At 41.6% G+C, this 19,341-nt stretch overlaps 1 protein-coding gene across 1 annotated transcript in view; it reads right to left on the reverse strand.

The window, feature by feature from the left end:
• LOC132893966 (protein unc-79 homolog) overlaps positions 1–19,341 on the reverse strand; it is a 72,995-nt gene that overhangs the window by 26,109 nt on the left and 27,545 nt on the right. The window contains exons 16-31 of the mRNA XM_060933147.1: positions 18,994–19,117; positions 18,240–18,380; positions 17,269–17,484; positions 16,948–17,172; positions 16,693–16,825; positions 16,012–16,091; positions 15,768–15,916; positions 15,411–15,568; positions 12,865–13,046; positions 12,465–12,666; positions 12,107–12,286; positions 10,398–10,466; positions 9,728–10,017; positions 9,355–9,537; positions 394–559; positions 134–283 (exon numbers count right to left, since the gene is read on the reverse strand). Of these exons, the coding sequence (XP_060789130.1) occupies positions 134–283; positions 394–559; positions 9,355–9,537; positions 9,728–10,017; positions 10,398–10,466; positions 12,107–12,286; positions 12,465–12,666; positions 12,865–13,046; positions 15,411–15,568; positions 15,768–15,916; positions 16,012–16,091; positions 16,693–16,825; positions 16,948–17,172; positions 17,269–17,484; positions 18,240–18,380; positions 18,994–19,117 (2,648 nt within the window). The remainder of the gene's footprint in view (positions 1–133; positions 284–393; positions 560–9,354; positions 9,538–9,727; positions 10,018–10,397; positions 10,467–12,106; positions 12,287–12,464; positions 12,667–12,864; positions 13,047–15,410; positions 15,569–15,767; positions 15,917–16,011; positions 16,092–16,692; positions 16,826–16,947; positions 17,173–17,268; positions 17,485–18,239; positions 18,381–18,993; positions 19,118–19,341) is intronic.

The raw sequence follows: 19,341 nt of genomic DNA on the forward strand, positions 1-19,341 counted from the left end.
TCAAAGAAATATTGACCAACATGGTTATGTTATTCATCCATGTGAATGTGTGTAGCACTGTCTACAAGAACATCTCCATAATGTTTGAGTGTAGAAAGCCACAGGCTTCATTGCATATTATGCAGGCACCTACTTCTTTGAGCACTGAGGTCCACAGGCTGATACTTAACGGTCTTGCTGCCTCCAATCCTCTTCAGCCGAGCAAAGAAGGTCTGTGATTCCTTGTTGCCTGCACCAGTGGGAGTGTCATGGATGTCTGATTCATCAAACACACTATCCTCCTCTGCAAAACAAGCCATGACAACAAATCATGATCATTTCAAACCAAGAGCGACTGCTCCTTATACTGCACTGTGTGCTTTGTAATGCTCACACTACTAATTATAATTTTACCTTTTTCTTTCTCGCTATAGCGGCTAATGTTAGAGGTGTCACTGTAGAGTGGGCCGGCTGAGGCATGAGGTCTACAGCTGTGGTACTGTGCATTTAGGGTGTTGATGGTGATGTGGATCAGGTGCAGCACAACCTCTTTACTTACATCCATGTCTCTGTATGGGTACTGCAAGAGACAAATATTCAGAGAAGTTGAAGCTCAATATTAAAATGGGACAGTTGTTTCAGTCACAGCACTGTTTGCCTATTTTTTTTCTTTTGGATTTAACCCTTTAAATTCCCAGGACCAGTTGCTGGTTCTAGATCTGCATTCCTCACTCCCATAACTGTATGCTATCTATCCATCTATTATCCGTAGCCACTTATCCTGTGCAGGGTCGCGGGCAAGCTGGAGCCTATCCCAGCTGACCATGGACAAAAGGCGGGGTACACCCTGGATAAGTCGCCAAGTCATTGCAGGGCTGACACATAGAGACAAACAACCATTCACACTCACATTCACAGCTATGGTCAATTTAGAGCCACCAATTAGCCTAGCCTGCATGTCTTTGGACTGTGGGGGGGAAACCGGAGCACCTGGAGGAAACCCACACAGACACAGGGAGAACATGCAAACTCCACACAGAAAGGCCCCCGTCGGCCCCTGGGCTCGAACCCAGACCCTTCTTGCTGTGAGGTGATAGTGCTAACCACTACACCACCATGCCACCCAACTGTATGCCAGGGGTGGACAAAAACAATCAGTATCACAGAAACACATAATATATTAATATCAAGGATCTAATAAGGAGTAGGGCAGCCTTTTGCCAGCAGAACATCTTTATTATTTCTCGGAATGCTATCATACAAGTTCTGAATGGTTTGTAGTGGAATATTGGACTATTTTTCAAGAAAAAAATCTTCCAATTCCAATTCTTCCAAATGGATGTCTACTTTATGGGCTACTCTCCAGGACTCCCCATTAATGGCATTTAAATCTGGCGTTTGGGTAGGCCGTAGAAGATACTTGACTGCAGCCTGGTGTTCACTAAATACTCCTGAATAATTTTAGCAGCATGTATAATGTCATTATCATCCTCAAATATGGGAATATAATCTGAAAAAAAGTGTGTTTGCACCATAGGATGCACCTGATCCTGTAAATTTGCTGCAGATTAGGTGACTGCTCTATTTAACAGTTATTCCATGAAACTGAGTCGTACATGAGCTGATAACCAACAAGTTGTGAAGGGCCGAGTTGGCTTTAAGTCATGTACACCGAAATTGAGTGAAATAACTGTTTTATTCTATCCACATTCACTGGATTTTGAGAAACAGAGCATGTTTATTTTTATCTTTTGCAAATTCGATAAATAAAAAGTTTATACAAAACGTCCGACAAAATTATTTCCACTTAGAATGTAAACAAACCGGCGAAATGACAGTAGCAGTTTGTGGAAAATGCTAGAATAATAATTATTTAAAATATATATATATATATATATATATATATATATATATATATATATATATATATATATACACAGTTGTGCTCATAAGTTTACATACCCTGGCAGAATTTTTGCTTTCTTGGCCTTTTTTCAGAGAATATGAATGATAACACAAAAACTTTTTTCCCCACTCATGGTTAGTGGTTGGGTGAAGCCATTTATTGATAAACAACTGTGTTTTCTATTTTTAAATCATAATGGCAACAAAAAACATCCAAATGACCCTGATCAAAAGTTTATATACCCCAGTTCTTAATACCGTGTATTGCCCCCTCTAACATCAATGACAGCCTGAAGTCTTTTGTGGTAGTTGTGGATGAGGCTCTTTATTTTCTCAGATGGTAAAGCTACCCATTCTTCTTGGCAAAAAGCCTCCAGTTCCTGTAAATTCCTGGGCTGTCTTGCATGAACTGCGCGCTTGAGATCTCTCCAGAGAGGCTCAATAATATTGAGGTCAGGAGACTGAGATGGCCACTCCAGAACCTTCACTTTGTTCTGCTGTAGCCAATGACAGGTCGACTTGGCCTTGTGTTTTGGATCGTTGTCATGTTGGAACGTCCAAGTACGTCCCATGCGCAGCTTCCGGGCTGATGAGTGCAAATTTGTCTGCAGTATTTGCTGATAACATGCTGCATTCATGTTTCCTTCAACTTTGACCAAGTTTCCTGTGCCTTTGTAGCTCATACTTCCCCAAAACATCAGCGATCCACCTCCGTGCTTTACAGTAGGAATGGTGTTCCTTTCATCATAGGCCTTGTTGACACCTCTCCAAATGTAACGTTTATGGTTATGGCCAAAAAGTTCAATTTTGGTCTCATCACTCCAAATTACCTTGTTCCAGAAGTTTTGAGGCTTGTCTCTGTGCTGTTTGGTGTAAATTTTTGTTGGTCAACCTGACCGTGGTTTGGTTTTAACAGAGCCCCTGATTTTCCATTTGTTAATCACAGTTTGAACACTGCTGACTGGCATTATCAATTCCTTGGATATCTTTTTGTATCCCTTTCCTGTTTTATACAGTTCAACTACCTTTTCCCGTAGATCCGTTGACAATTCTTTTGCTTTCCCCATGACTCAGAATCCAGAAACGTCAGTGGCTGGATGAAAGATGCAAGAGTCTGTTTGGATCCCAGAAACTCACTCAGCTTTTATGCGCACACACTGATTACAAGCAAACAGATCACAGGTGAGGACGTTACCTTTAGTAGCCATTCAAACCCATTTGTGTCAACTTCTGTGCATGTTATCAGGCCAAAATCACCAGGGTATGTGAACTTTTGATCAGGGTCATTTGGGTAGTTTCTGTTGTCATTATGACTTAAAAAGAGAAAACACAGCCATTTGACAATAAATGGTGTCAACCAACCACTAAGCATGAGTGGAAAAGATGTTTTTGTGTTATCATTCATATTCTCTGAAAAATGGTCAGAGAATCATAGATTCTGCCAGGGTATGTAAACTTATGAGCACAACTGTGTATATATATCATCAAATAGTTTTATTCCACATTTCATTGCTTTTTTTGTATTTTGGGGGGTTTTGTTTTCAAATAGTTTTTATTTCGTCCTTGGTTGGTTCAGCAACATGCTCCACCATTTTGTTTTTCTCTACTCATGGTATACGAGTTGATAGCATAGTAGTAGAGTAGCCAATCAGAGCATGTGATTGCTCATACCCAGTGAATATGGATAGAATAAAACCATTTATAGCAATCATTTGGACCTAATGATTTCCACAAACTATTATGAATCCTCTATTGTACTTAACAGTTGGCAACAGACTTAAAAATGTCTTGAAGGCATGATTCTATTTCCTCCAAACATAAATCCTTACAGATGTCGGAAATGTTGGGAATTACTGCTTTTCCATTGCTCAGGCCCAGGGTTTGTGCTCCTTACACCACATTGTGTCTTTGTGCACTGGCCTTTGAGGAAATGTCTTTGGAACAGCGACCCTGCCATGAATTTCAGCTTTGTGAAGCTGACAATGTGTTTTTGTTGAGACTAGGTCATGGAGGTTCTCATTCATTGGTTGTTTTGGTAGCTGTAATGTGAGGCATTTAGCAACTATCCTGTAAAGTGTCTGTTTATCCCGGTCAGTGAGGTTGGTGTTTTCTTTACTGTCCCATTGCAGCACACTGCCATGACTTTAGAGACTGTTGAGACATTAAAATATTTTTTAATGATGCACCTGCAATTGAGACAGCCACTACTAGGTCATTTTGTTAGGTGTCTCTTGAAATCTCTAATCGTCTCACCTCTTTTACAGCTGATACATGCTGCTATTTGGCAATGAGCTTCATATAACTTTCTTGTGCATCTTTGTGTGTGACTCAGTCACTTCAAAGTCAAGGTAATTTTTCATGGACTGTTTCAGTTTTTGTTTTGTTTTTTTGCCATGCCCTGTAACTTATCTATTACTTTCACCGTCATTGCTGATTAATTCAAAGTAGTTACTGAATAATATAAGATATATACTATAATAATTTGATGTGGGATAAGTTTATATGTGTGACATAAAATATGGATTAAGCTTGTTTGTTTAAAGGAGTTGAAAAATCTGAACTAGTTTCTCAAATTTATCATAATAGCTTTTGCAAAAATCATACACATTATGATTTTGTAGGCATTCCATAATTATTTATATTATATGGACATGAGTGTTTTACTGGGAAATACACCGTATTTTTCATACAAGCTACATCCAGGACATGGAGATCCAAAACTGTAACATAAATCTTTATACGTCACTTGTGAGGAAATTGATTAATTGTTTTGATAAATTTGGGTACTTTTGTTTGTGAATGTGTCTATATAATAAAAATCACACGTTGGCTTGAAGATATGAAGTTTATCTTCTCGTGTTGAAAAATTTGCATTTTTCATATAAAATACATCATGGATCTGAGGGAAATATTTAAATAGCATTGGCTGGTGTTGGGGCGGCACGGTGGTGTAATGGTTAGCACTGTCGCCTCACAGCAAGAAGGTCCTGGGCTCGAGCCCAGTGGCCGATGAGGGCCTTTCTGTGTGGAGTTTGCATGTTCTCTCCGTGTCTGTGTGGGTTTTCTCCAGATGCTCCGGTTTCCCCCACAGTCCAAAGGCATGCAGGTTAGGCTAATTGGTGGCTCTAAATTGACCGTAGGTGTGAATGTGAATGGTTGTCTGTGTCTATGTGTTGGCCCTGCAATGGCCTGGCGACTTGTCCAGGGTGCACCCTGCCTTTCGCCCATAGTCAGCTGGGATAGGCTCCAGCTTGCCTGCGACCCTGTAGGACAGGATAAGCAGCTACAGATAATGGATGGATGGCTGGTGTTGAGTGGTATATCAGATATATTCCATTCAGCTAGCATGATATTGAACGAGACAAAGACGAGTAGCTGAATGGAATATATCTGGTAGACCACGAAAAAAGCCAGCCAATATTATTTTTATTATTATACATGCACACTCTTCATATCAGCATTCTTGAAGGCCAGTGCTAGCTTACCCGTGACTCGGTGCTGTTAGCGCGGCAGTCCAGTTAGCTTCCACCCGGTGTAGCAGTAGCATTAGCGAAGGCTGACACTAGCTTACCCGCGACTCAATGCTGTTAGACCGACAGTCCAGTTAGCTTCCACCCAGCATAGCAGTAGCATTAGCGAAGGCTGACACTAGCTTACCTGCGACTTGGTGCTGTTAGACAAGCAGTCCAGTTAGCTTCCAGCAAGCGTAGCAATAACGTTAGCGAAGGCCAATGCTGGCTTACCCGTGACTTGGTGCTATTAGCGCGGCAGTCTAATTACTTTCTAGCCAGTGTAGTGTTAGCGAAGGCCAACACTAGCGCAGTCAAGCTGAATATTATTATTATTATTTTCCCTGTGTAATTTACTTACTTACAACCCCGATTCCAAAAAAGTTGGGACAAAGTACAAATTGTAAATAAAAACGGAATGCAATGATGTGGAAGTTTCAAAATTCCATATTTTATTCAGAATAGAACATAGATGACATATCAAATGTTTAAACTGAGAAAATGTATCATTTAAAGAGAAAAATTAGGTGATTTTAAATTTCATGACAACACATCATCTCAAAAAAGTTGGGACAAGGCCATGTTTCCCACTGTGAGACATCCCCTTTTCTCTTTACAACAGTCTGTAAACGTCTGGGGACTGAGGAGACAAGTTGCTCAAGTTTAGGGATAGGAATGTTAACCCATTCTTGTCTAATGTAGGATTCTAGTTGCTCAACTGTCTTAGGTCTTTTTTGTCGTATCTTCCGTTTTATGATGCGCCAAATGTTTTCTATGGGTGAAAGATCTGGACTGCAGGCTGGCCAGTTCAGTACCCGGACCCTTCTTCTACGCAGCCATGATGCTGTAATTGATGCAGTATGTGGTTTGGCATTGTCATGTTGGAAAATGCAAGGTCTTTCCTGAAAGAGACGTCGTCTGGATGGGAGCATATGTTGCTCTAGAACCTGGATGTACCTTTCAGCATTGATGGTGTCTTTCCAGATGTGTAAGCTGCCCATGCCACATGCACCCCCATACCATCAGAGATGCAGGCTTCTGAACTGAGCGCTGATAACAACTTGGGTCGTCCTTCTCCTCTTTAGTCCGAATGACACGGCGTCCCTGATTTCCATAAAGAACTTCAAATTTTGATTCGTCTGACCACAGAACAGTTTTCCACTTTGCCACAGTCCATTTTAAATGAGCCTTGGCCCAGAGAAGACGTCTGCGCTTCTGGATCATGTTTAGATACGGCTTCTTCTTTGAACTATAGAGTTTTAGCTGGCAACGGTGGATGGCATGGTGAATTGTGTTCACAGATAATGTTCTCTGGAAATATTCCTGAACCCATTTTGTGATTTCCAATACAGAAGCATGCCTGTATGTGATGCAGTGCCGTCTAAGGGCCCAAAGATCACGGGCACCCAGTATGGTTTTCCGGCCTTGACCCTTACGCACAGAGATTCTTCCAGATTCTCTGAATCTTCTGATGATATTATGCACTGTAGATGATGATATGTTCAAACTCTTTGCAATTTTACACTGTCGAACTCCTTCCTGATATTGCTCCGCTATTTGTCAGCACAGAATTCGGGGGATTGGTGATCCTCTTCCCATCTTTACTTCTGAGAGCCGCCGCCACTCCAAGATGCTCTTTTTATACCCAGTCATGTTAATGACCTATTGCCAGTTGACCTAATGAGTTGCAATTTGGTCCTCCAGCTGTTCCTTTTTTGTACCTTTAACTTTTCCAGCCTCTTATTGCCCCTGTCCCAACTTTTTTGAGATGTGTTGCTGTCATGAAATTTCAAATGAGCCAATATTTGGCATGAAATTTCAAAATGTCTCACTTTCGACATTTGATATGTTGTCTATGTTCTATTGTGAATACAATATCAGTTTTTGAGATTTGTAAATTATTGCATTCCATTTTTATTTACAATTTGTACTTTGTCCCAACTTTTTTGGAATCGGGGTTGTACTTTTAAAATCAATATCGACAGCTACACACAACGGAGCAACCTGGCAGCCAAAATTCTCTCAAAATCTTCTGTTTTTAACGAAGCAAACCTGGCAGCCATGTTTGTTTACAAATTGTCACTGTCACTCACTAACACAGAAGTTTTACGTCTCTGATGTGTGACGTTGTGTTGTCTTGACAACGTGCAATATTATAACAATATTGCACACTCTCCATTGGGAGAGTGGCATAATACATGTAGGATAAGCGATATGATAACAATATTGCATGCCATCAATAAACCCACTAGAAGGGAACAGGATACATGTTTTTATACCATGGAAAAATTGGCCTGTATATATAATAATTTCCGATATTTCACTCCGATGATGTCACTCCCAGTGTTTTCCTGCTGACTAGATAGATGTGCATTGTCAAAATGGTGAACCGGTTCAAAATTAAAATTCTTTTGATTAACTTGTGTATGTTTTTTGTGGATGTGTCCATATAATATAAAGAACATTACACTGTGGTGCGAAGATATGAAGTTTATCTTCTCATGTTGAAAATATTTCACTCATTTGCTTCACTCATTTGTGAATATATTCACCATTCGAAGACAAAGTTCATATCTTCGCATGACCGTGTAATATCCTCTATATAATTATAATAAATGTAATAGGCTTTATATGTCATTCAGTATGAAACATTCCTGTAAATGAGGGGAAGGGCTTAAGAGCACAATTCTAAACACATTCTCTCGTTTGTTTCATTCATTGAAAATATACATTCCTCTGTCAGCATATCTGTACATCATAATAAACAATAAATAGCACTGTGTAAAAGGTACATGCAAAGAAATGCTGTAAAGCAAAGATACCTTCAAAAAAGGCATTAAATATTTTTATGTTAAAAAAATCTACTATAAAGAGCATTAAACAGTAATAAACTAAACAAAGTCAACATTTGGTGTGGAAACCCTTTGCTTTTTAAAAATGCATCAGTAGTTTCAGGTACAGTTTATGCACTTTTATATGGAAATTCACTGGTAGGTTGAACTGAGCATCGTGGAGACTCTGAGTTTTATATTATAATATTCCTTTCTTTACTGGCAAACATTATTCTGTAACATTTAAATTTTTGGTTGGAAAAGTAATGTTTGGGAATTTAAAAGGCTTTTGTACTGACTCAATAATGAAGTAATAATAAATATAGATTTAGGCACTGCCGAAAAGCGGAGCTCCCATCTCTTTCTGGCTTGTAGAATTTTCTTATATCAGAGCCAGCCTCTTTTGTTTTATTTCTTTACTGTTATATGGAATTTTATCCAAAAAGTAGAATGAAGAAGAATGAGTCTGATTTTTTATCGAGAATCGCCAAAAAAATTAAAAGTAAAAATTAAGGCATGACGCGCGCGGGTCGTGCATGGAGATTTTCCCGCCATGACTGGGTTTCCTGTGGTGGCAGGCACGCACAGGACTGAAACCATCAGAAAACAACTCAATGGGTTTCTTTATGTATCCACACTCTATGCCTATGGGGTTCCACTTGCTCTGCAATAAACATCCATCCATCCATTATCTGTAGCCACTTATCCTGTTCTACAGGGTCGCAGGCAAGCTGGAGCCTATCCCAGCTGACTATGGGTGAGAGGCGGGGTACACCCTGGACAAGTCACCAGGTTATCGCAGGGCTGACACAGAGACAAACAACCATTCACATTCAGACCTACGGTCAATTTAGAGCCACCAATTAGCCTAACCTGCATGCCTTTGGACTGTGGGGGAAACCGGAGCACCCGGAGGAAACCCACGCAGACACTGGGAGGACATGCAAACTCCACACAGAAAGGCCCTCGTCGGCCGCTGGGCTCAAACCCAGGACCTTCTTGCTGTGAGGTGACAGTGCTAACCACTACACCACCGTGCCGCCCCTTAATATAAACATCTATAACAAAATGTATATTTGGAAAAAAAGTAGCACGATTAAAATGTAAATAAGGACCAGTAAACTGTATACCTTGTAGAGAATTACAAGTAAGGCTTTGAGCCACATCTGCCTGATGTGTGGCCTCAGAGCCCAAAGTGAGCAGCGTGGTGCCTCCTGGAAGTTGGGTCTAAGCTGAGGGCATGTGCAGTACTTCAGCACCTGGACCACAAGGGGCAGCATCTGCTTCCCCAAACTGATGTTGTAATCCATCACCTTAATAACAGCATTAACACAAATATATATGAGTATTGAACATTTGCATTTATTTAAATATATTTTATATTATTTTGCTGATTTGTGAACATGACTTGATATGACTAAATGCCATTTGTTTCATTTCCTTTCAAGGGAATGAATAAATTAATTAAAGTTAATAAATCAACATATCCATTTCAAATCTCACCTGTGCAATACCCGCAATAAATGCATTGAAGCAGGTGGAGGAACGCATCTTCTGTGGTGCGATCATAAAACACCCAATCTGCTGATCATAGCCTAGCAGCACATACAGGTGCCTCTTGACCGTATTAAAGGCTTTGGCACTGCCAATATCAGTCTCTGCACTGCTCTTATCCTTTGCCATGAACTTCATCAGCACCATGATAAGCTGGTGAACAGTCTGGTGGTCTATGCCAGTGTCCTCTGGGAGGAGGTCCTTGATGACTGAGTCATTCTCAGGAGGAGAGCTTTGACCTGGCAGATGGGCTGCAGAAAGTGGAGATTTCCATATTCAGTATCTGATTGGAGGGCTTCAGGATATTAACGGAGTCATAAGACATGAGTGCTAAACTTAGCCCAGTGATTCATCTAAAGATTGAGGTAGATGAAAGAACTGGTTCATTTCATTTTAAGGCTATCACTATAAAGGTCTCGGAAATCTTCAACATAACAGGTGGTATGTGGGCAAGCAAAGCAAAATTAATGAAAAGCAAACCTACAGTACATCAATACAGTGATGATCTGATTAGCTGTTTAACAAATAAACTGTGAATGATTTGGCTCATATTACTGCATCATTAAAAAGGGTTTTAATTTATTCATGTCAACCAATATTAGTTGCCAAAATGAATTACCTGGCAAGACTTTCTCAAGCATATCACCAAGTGTGGGTGCAGAGTGCTCTTGCCTTGTAAGCCTTAGAGCTAAGAAATCACACATGGAAAAATAATTACACATAATAAAAAAGTTAGAACACTGTCCAACCACAATACCACCAATGATTCAGACATTTACATCAAAATACTGCCTGTCACTGAAAGTCTGTGGATGAAAAAAAACAACGTACAACTTAAAGATAACGTTACAGTACATTACAGGCATTTAGCAGACGCTCTCATCCAAAGCGATGTACAACGGGACCCTGACAGATCTACAGCAGTGGGCAGCCTGGGGAGCAGTTAGGGATTAGGTGCCTTGCTCAAGGGCGCTTCAGTCATTCTTGCTGGTCTAGGGAATCAAACCAGTGGCCTTTTGGTCCCAAAGCTGCTTCTCTAATCTTTAGGCCATGACTTCTCACAGTAAAACAGTTACTTATACTGTACAATGGTTTATGGCTTAACGTCTGTGAGCTTTTTCTTTTTTTTCTGGAACTCGAAATGTTGTGTGTAGTGACTATAGTGTTGAAAGACACAAAGTAGAGCCTTGCACTCCCACGGGAGTCCCGCGGGACCCGCGGGACCCGCCGCAAAGCAGTGCGGCGCGGGACAAATTTTGAAAGCTCATTGCAGGCGCGGGCAGGAGGGGGAGTGCACAATGCGGGCGCGGGCGGGAGAGGTGATAAGCTGCAGTCCCGCTAACTAAAAACGTGTTTAAAATAAAATTTATAAATTATAAATTTATGTCTATCATATATAATTTGTCCTGGATATTTTATTTGGCATTAATAAAAACATTTTAAGATGCCTATGGTCTAATCTCGCGTACGTTTCCGATTCCTTTCCGCTCTTCCGTGTTTGAGATCTCCGATCATGGCAGAAGAGCAGAGCTCCTCTAGTGAAGCTCACAGTGCTTCAGAAGTAAGTGCTGCTTTAAAAAGAGGTACATTTACCGTTAAAAAGTCAAGAGTATTAGTCCTAAGTATTAAAAAGTATTAAAAAAGTATTAAAAAGTATTAACTAGTATTAAAAAGGACTGTGTATCGCACAGATTGTTCAATTTAAAGCTAGAAATAGACAGTGTATAATCTGAGGAGCTGGTTGTGGTTGCGCAGCACTTCATATGAGAGGAGAATGAAATCGCGGTTGGAATCGTAACGCCACAGACTCGGAAGTGGGAGTGCGAGTGCGCAAAGCGAGAGCTGTCAATCAAAGCGAGAGCTGTCAATCATGAGCGCATGCAGCGCTCAACTTGGAATGTGTCAGCAGAATGTCAGAGTCTAAACAATAAACTTACAATAAATGAAGGATCGGTCAGTGGAGAGCTCAGCTAAGCTCAGCATGTTTAATTCCCCAAGCCAATGACAAGAACTTTCGTGAGAAATAACGCGAACGTCTGCATCATGCGGGATTTGCAGGCGGGAGCGGGACAAAATATGGCAGGCGCGGGCGGGAGCGGGACTGAAAATCATAATTCTTGGTGGGAGCGGGCGGGAGCGGGACTGCACAATGCGGGAGCGGGCGGGAGCGGGACTAAAAATTCCGTCCCGCGCAGACGTCTAACACAAAGTGACACTAATAAATTATTAACACATTCTAACACTGTGGTGAGTGAGGCAGCAGAAAGATGAAGGCAGAAGAGAAAGAGACAGGTACAAAAGAAGGGACAGATAAGTTCAGAAACTCACACAGCTTGGAACAAAACGTCTCAGGCAGGGAAAAGGCACGTTTAGAGTTGGATGTCCCCTTTACGCTGTCTCTGAGCGAGCGGACACTCTTCTGTTGATTCCGTGCAAAACGAGCACGTCTGATCTTCCACATAGCTGCATCGCTTAGATTGGCTGTATTAGTCCGCACTGCAGTGATGGCTTAGATTATGAACGAGGAAAACAGGCAGTTACTAAAACACCACAATATGACAATTCTAACTGCATTAGAAAATTTAATTAGACAGGACACGGGTATCAAACAGCTTGCGAGACTGCACAAGCAAATATCATGAAGCTGTGATTTTATATACATATATATATATATATGCATGCTTACTGGTAGGGAAAGGAAATTCCTTGTTGCAGTCTAGGTGTAGCTGAGCCTCAAGGGACAGTGTTTCAAAACGATTTACAAAGAATTCCCAGCTCAGTGCAGGGATATCCTGCTTTAGAGAGTGTAGCAAAAGCAGTTTGCTCAGGATTATGGGACGGTCTCTCAAAACCGTGTCAAACTGGAAGTCCAAGCACAGACACAGGGCCTGATGGGAATTAAACATACACTCAAAAACAATATCACAGAGCATAGCATAGATAATATTTAACATGACTTCATGTTTGCTATAACTCCGTTCACTATTTCAGTAATGGTGATAGTTATATGGCTTCAGGTACCGTATATCGTTATTTGTGTGTGTGTGTGTGTGTGTGTGTGTGTGTGTGTGTGTGTGTGTACGCACCTGCAGTGATGGCCGTTTAATGGTGTCTAGCAGTAGCCTGGCTCTGGTGGCCACAGCAGGGTTCACATCCTCAATACTGGCCAGAAAGCAGCAGAAAGCATGAGCCAGTGAGTACTTCAGCAGGTGGCTCTTAGTTACCGAGCCAATGTCCAGAAAGCGACACAGCACTGCCACTCGCTCCACTGTAAACACATACACTTACAGTTCAGTTTCCAGTTTAATAAAAAGTAATTTCCTGTAATTATTCTAACATATCACCGTATAGTAGAATGCTAACATGTTGTTGAGGCTACAGCTACGAGGATAAAGAAAACCCCCAGTTATTAATTCAATACATGAAATACATGTGATCTAATGCATCAATAGATGGCGCACTATAGTCAGCCATATTTGACTGGCTTCTGAAGCCAGTCACCAGAGGACATTCCTTTCCAGTTCTTATTATAATGTGGAGTAGAATATACACTATATGCACTGAAAGATATTACAGCTTTTTTTTTCAATCTAAGATTTTCATTTTTGGATGTTCATCAATATTTACATCAGTAAAGTTGCTACTGTTTAAAGAATAAGCTGACCAAGCACTAATCTGCTATGCTTCGAGTTAATTCATCATTTAAGACAAGCAATATCTCTGGAAAAAAATATTGGACTTTAAAGGGAAGACACTATTAATGAATTAATAGTGATATATTTAGTCTTGGCTTCAATGGCATGCCATTGTTTTTTAGTGCATTTACAGTTCAAAACATACAATTAATTGTGAAATACTGTGCTTACATCAATCTGTCAGACAGTGGTGCTTGACTGCTGAGGTCTGAATACTGATGTACTGATATATGGTTTTGGTATTATCTCATCACTAGGAATGTGTAACCCAATTCTGAATACTGCCTGCATAAGAAAAGTATCTAATAGAATACCCTGCTTCCTATTCCTTCAAACTACAAAGTGCATTATGCGGGTTCTGTTGTCCCTAAGATATATATATTATATATGGTTCTAACCAATCCAACCTAAACTAGTGAATAGGGTGTGGTATCAGACAAACAGGAGTCTTATTCACACCTGAGTAACATCCATCTATCCATTCTCCATAACCACGTATCCTGTGCAGGGTCACAGGCAAGCTGGAGCAGATCTCAGCTGACTATTGGCAAGAGGCAGGGTACACCCTGGACAAGTCGCCGGGTCATCACAGTGCCGACACACAGAGACAAACAACCATTCACATCTACAGTCAATTTAGAGCCACCAATTAGTCTAACCTGCATGTCTTTGGGGGAAACCGGAGTACCCAGAGGAAACCCACATAGAAAGGCCCTCGTCAGCCACTGGAATCAAACCCAGAACCTTCTTACTGTGAGGCAACAGTGCTAACCACTACACTACCATGCCGTCCACCTGAGTAACATACATGATTAAATTCATCAAGCAGCCTTTAATCAGTCCTTCACTTACTTTTCTCAGCTAGGATACCATGGGGCTAAAGGCCCTCATCAACCAAACAAGAGAAAACAATATGATGTCCTGCAGAAATGTTACCTCCGCATACAGTATGTATTAAAATGTCATCAAATATTTTTACAAGCCTTAGTTTCTTCATTTAAAAATCAAAGCCTTTAGCATTGTAGTACTCTACATCAGCCTTTCTCAACCGGAGTGCCGCGGCACCCTGGGGTGCCATCTGGCTTCGTTAGGGGTGCTGCCAAAAAATTATATATTCTAACATTGAAATAAATAAAATGAATTAAAATTCCAAAAAACGATAGTTACACTAATGCAGATCATCGCCACCTCATGCATCATCAAAATTTGTTTCACGGCCCCCTTTCCCACGTCACAACGTCACTGCCGGGGTCAGCGTATGGTCAGCGTGACTGCGTATATTTTATATGGGGGCGCCTTGAGAATTTGCATACTTCTGAAGGGTGCCGTGACTGAAAAAAGGTTGAGAAACGCTGCACTACATCTCTGATTGGCTTGAATGAAAAATTTGACTTGTACAACCCCCGAAGATAAAAGTGAGGAGATTTCATATTGGTGTAGATTGTATACTCTGTTTCAACTTCATTAAATCTATCGAAAACATATTCTCATTCTGTAATGATCGAGTCGAACATCCTCTCACTTCCCCTACAAGGTCACAGCTTCTCTCTGCAAATCATCATAAGAGGCCCCTTTAATCCCACAGTTCCTCAATGCTCTTGGAGACAGCCTGGTAACCATAGCAACCAATAGAGAATATGCTCACACAAACTCTCTCACACACACACACACACATGCATGCACGTACACACACACACACACATGCACGTACGCATGCACACAAGTGCGCACACAGTCATAGATTAGTAAGATGAAGATCTGTGAGGCAGTGTGCAAAAAGGAACATCAAAACATGGTTTTACGAAAAAAAGCACACCTATGTCTTGTATACTGACATATTGATCTCATTTTTTCATACTAGGATCAGTGCCACAATACCACAGTTTCAAGTCAGCCAACATGAAAAGAGCAAGACCAGACATGCAAATGCATCTGACCTGCTTCAAAGCGAATCTTCCAGTCCTTGTTGTTGAAACTGTTGTCCACCAATTTCCAGAAAATATCAGCACCAAGGGACAGCGAGAGAGCATGGAGCAGCTGAGGCACTGCTAGAGAGGCCAGCTGGCAGAACTCAGACTTCAGCATGGACCACAGGCTGGGCACCAGAGCAGATATTGCATCACACACATACACAATGACTGGAACACATCTTTGTTTTCTATCATGGTCCATTTTCCTATTTTTCATAGTGCAGATTTATGGTTATAGTTGTTATATCAAACCATTTTCTTAAAAATAGGGTAAATATAATACCCATTACACACAAGGTAAAATATTGCTTAGGCTATTACTACCTGGGAATAAGCATCTTCTCTTGGATGTAGGACAGAAACTGAGGGTGGTCTTTGCGGGCGAGATACAGACACTCCCCATGCAGACACAGGATCCTTACACAGTTCAACATGTTGTAGAGGATGTCTGGCTCCTCAGACTTAGCCATCTCCTACAGTACAGTGGGAAAGCAATACTTATCTGAATTCAGAAAGTAAACAAAATGCCTCATGTGCAGTGTGTAATACAGCAGAATGTGATGTTTACCTGAAGTATGGTATAAATAAGCCTGAGAGAAGCTGGAAGCTGCTGATATGAGAATTTCCTTTCAGTGTTATTCTTTAAAGCTGTGGTAAAGAGGAAAAAAATGAATACAACATGGAATCATAATATGGGCGGCACGGTGGTGTAGTGGTTAGCGCTGTCGCCTCACAGCAAGAAGGTTCTGGGTTCGAGCCCCGGGGCCGGCGAGGGCCTTTCTGTGTGGAGTTTGCATGTTCTCCCCGTGTCCGCGTGGGTTTCCTCCGGGTGCTCCGGTTTCCCCCACAGTCCAAAGACATGCAGGTTAGGTTAACTGGTGACTCTAAATTGACCGTAGGTGTGAATGTGAGTGTGAATGGTTGTCTGTGTCAGCCCTGTGATGACCTGGTGACTTGTCCAGGGTGTACCCCGCCTTTCGCCCGTAGTCAGCTGGGATAGGCTCCAGCTTGCCTGCGACCCTGTAGAAGGATAAAGCGGCTAGAGAGAATGAGATGAGATGAGATGAGATGAGATGAGATGAGATGGAATCATAATGAGCTTCTCAAAATGACGAAGAATCAAATGACGTGAGTCTCAGGGTACACGGCAGGGTTGCTGTCTGTATAAAGCATCACATCAGATGTGATCTAATATTGCTGACTGCTCCATTTTGTGTAATTTTTTCTGATAGCCGTCATGTACACGTACGTTGATTATCAGCAGAATCGCTCTGGTTGTCAGGGTTGTCCTGGTTGGTCCCTTCTTCTGTGCCATTCTCTGGCTTAAGGCAAGGTTCAGATGTGGGAAAGACCAGACTTTCCTCAAGACTGTCTGTACTCTCCTGTTAGAAAAAGCACAAATTACTACTTTATTACTATTTACTGCTTTCAGGCTTTCTCCTATGATGCTTATTGATGTGTGTCTGTGTAAGTGTGTATGTCTCTGAGTATGCTATCACACCACCAGGCGTATCTCCTCAGGAGGTGTGAGTCTCTGGAGGAGCTCACAGCCCAGTTGGTAGCAGAGGATGCTGGACTGGCACAGGCTGCACTCCATAGCCTTCTCGTCCTTCTGGCAGGTGTGTAAGCCACCCCAGGGAGCCTGGAACACACTGTTAATGATCCCTACAATGTCTCTTCCCAGGCTACCTTCCAATCCCAGAGTCACTCCATCATCCTGAAGCTCCATCTGCACAAACGTGGAAACATTGAAATAATCTAGATTTCTTTAGAAAACAGACTTTGTGAAAAACAGTGACGTTTGTGGTCCTGTTATATTGATCACCTGTTTGAGAATGAGGTCAAACATGAGGATGAAGCAGCCCAGGTTCATATCATCATCATCACAGTCCAAGTCTAGAGCACAGTTACCGGTGGCATGGCCCAGGTTCTTAAAGGGACTGCAGCGCAAGGGGCTACGGAATGGGCTTCGGAACGGACTGGGAAAAGGACTTAGGGTGTTGTTATGCCCCCTTCTACCAGGGTCTGACACCACACTCACCTACATACAAACAAGCACATCAAAATCACTGAAAAAAAAAAAGAGTTTTCATGCATCTAAGCTGAGCTTCAAGTTGTCTTTCAAAATACACTAGTAAAATATTTTCTGAAAACATTATTTTCCCTGGGGCGGCACGGTGGTGTAGTGGTTAGCGCTGTCGCCTCACAGCAAGAAGGTCCTGGGTTCGAGCCCCGGGGCCGGCGAGGGCCTTTCTGTGCGGAGTTTGCATGTTGTCCGCGTGGGTTTCCTCCGGGTGCTCCGGTTTCCCCCACAGTCCAAAGACATGCAGGTTAGGTTAACTGGTGACTCTAAATTGACCGTAGGTGTGAATGTGAGTGTGAATGGTTGTCTGTGTCTATGTGTCAGCCCTGTGATGACCTGGCGATTTGTCCAGGGTGTACCCCGCCTTTCGCCCGTAGTCAGCTGGGATAGGCTCCAGCTTGCCTGCGACCCTGTAGAAGGATAAAGCGGCTACAGATAATGAGATGAGATGAGACTATTTTCCCTTTTCCATCCAGTAATCCAGTGGTGTTTGGATGTATCACTTTTTTGCCAATAATCAAGCCTCTTTAAAGAGACTATATTTAGTCTTCGCCTTGTTGTCATGACAACCAGCCTCCCTTTAATACTGCACCCAATAATTGAGCAGGCTCTGCATATTGCACAAGAACCTGCACACTGCTAGTGTTGATTATTACTTAATGTATTATTTAGATTATACAGAAGCCAATCAAGTTGACAAATGTCAGTCATACCCTTCTGGCCCCAGTATTTCCTGTCAGATCTGTGCCGCGAGTCTTCCTTTGATTGGCTAGCTCCTTTACAGAGTTCACACCATCTGAGAACATTCCAATCAAGAGGTGCAGGGGCACAACAATGTCCAGCTCGGATAGCACCTGCACACATTGGGTCATAAAATATTTACTATAACAACATAATCTGAGGGACATAGTTCAACCATCACAAATATAGCATGCACAAATGGATTTGTATAAAAAATTACTGCAAGTGTTATGATGCAACACCTTTTAAAAGCTATGTCAATGAATGTCAGCGTAATGTTCTAGGTTTAGAGATGACATCATTGCAATTTCTGACACGGATGTCCGCAAATGTAGAAATGTTCATACTTCTTAAATGAAATGACCGTGAAGTTTCATGGATGTAAAGATAAGGCTCTTTGCTGACACCAATTAGGATGCACCAGGAACAGTCACTAGCTAAAAATGTGACATCAAAGACTCAAATCTGCGAGCTCTGGCTCACTGTGTTTGTCTCACGATACCACTGACCCAGATCCATACTCGGCATGTGCCATGCCTTTATATTTTTTTTCCCATAATCCTCCCAAAATAGACACATTGGCATGCAAAAACTTAGTTCTTAAAGTTGACAAGAAAAGAGAATCAAGGTCAAGGCATTGTTACTGTGCCTATCTCAGGGACTATGTATGATTGTTCTGGGTCTATGTAGTATTCTCACATCCATGTATATATACTATATACTCACATGTAGCCATAGTAAGGCTTGTTCTTGTACAGATGCAGGATATCCAGTAAATCTGCAACTTATGAAACCGAACATCTCCTCCATGGAGAACGGCAGTGGACATAATTCTATATCAAACATCTTGCTGTAGGAAGAAGGAGAGACAAAGAGGTGAGAGGGAACAATATGACCACACTTGCTTCACAATAAAAGCCAAAGCAATACAAGAAACATTTAGTCTTATTAGGTCAAATGAAGAGACTTAATTAATCCAGAACGTAAACTCATAGAGGATTTTTCATACAGGAGACAAACGAGGACAGGAGACTTAGCTAAAGGCACACAAACTGCTGTCTTCTCATTAATAGT

The sequence above is a fragment of the Neoarius graeffei genome, chromosome 11, assembly GCF_027579695.1.
Source record: "Neoarius graeffei isolate fNeoGra1 chromosome 11, fNeoGra1.pri, whole genome shotgun sequence".
Taxonomy (NCBI): domain Eukaryota; kingdom Metazoa; phylum Chordata; class Actinopteri; order Siluriformes; family Ariidae; genus Neoarius; species Neoarius graeffei.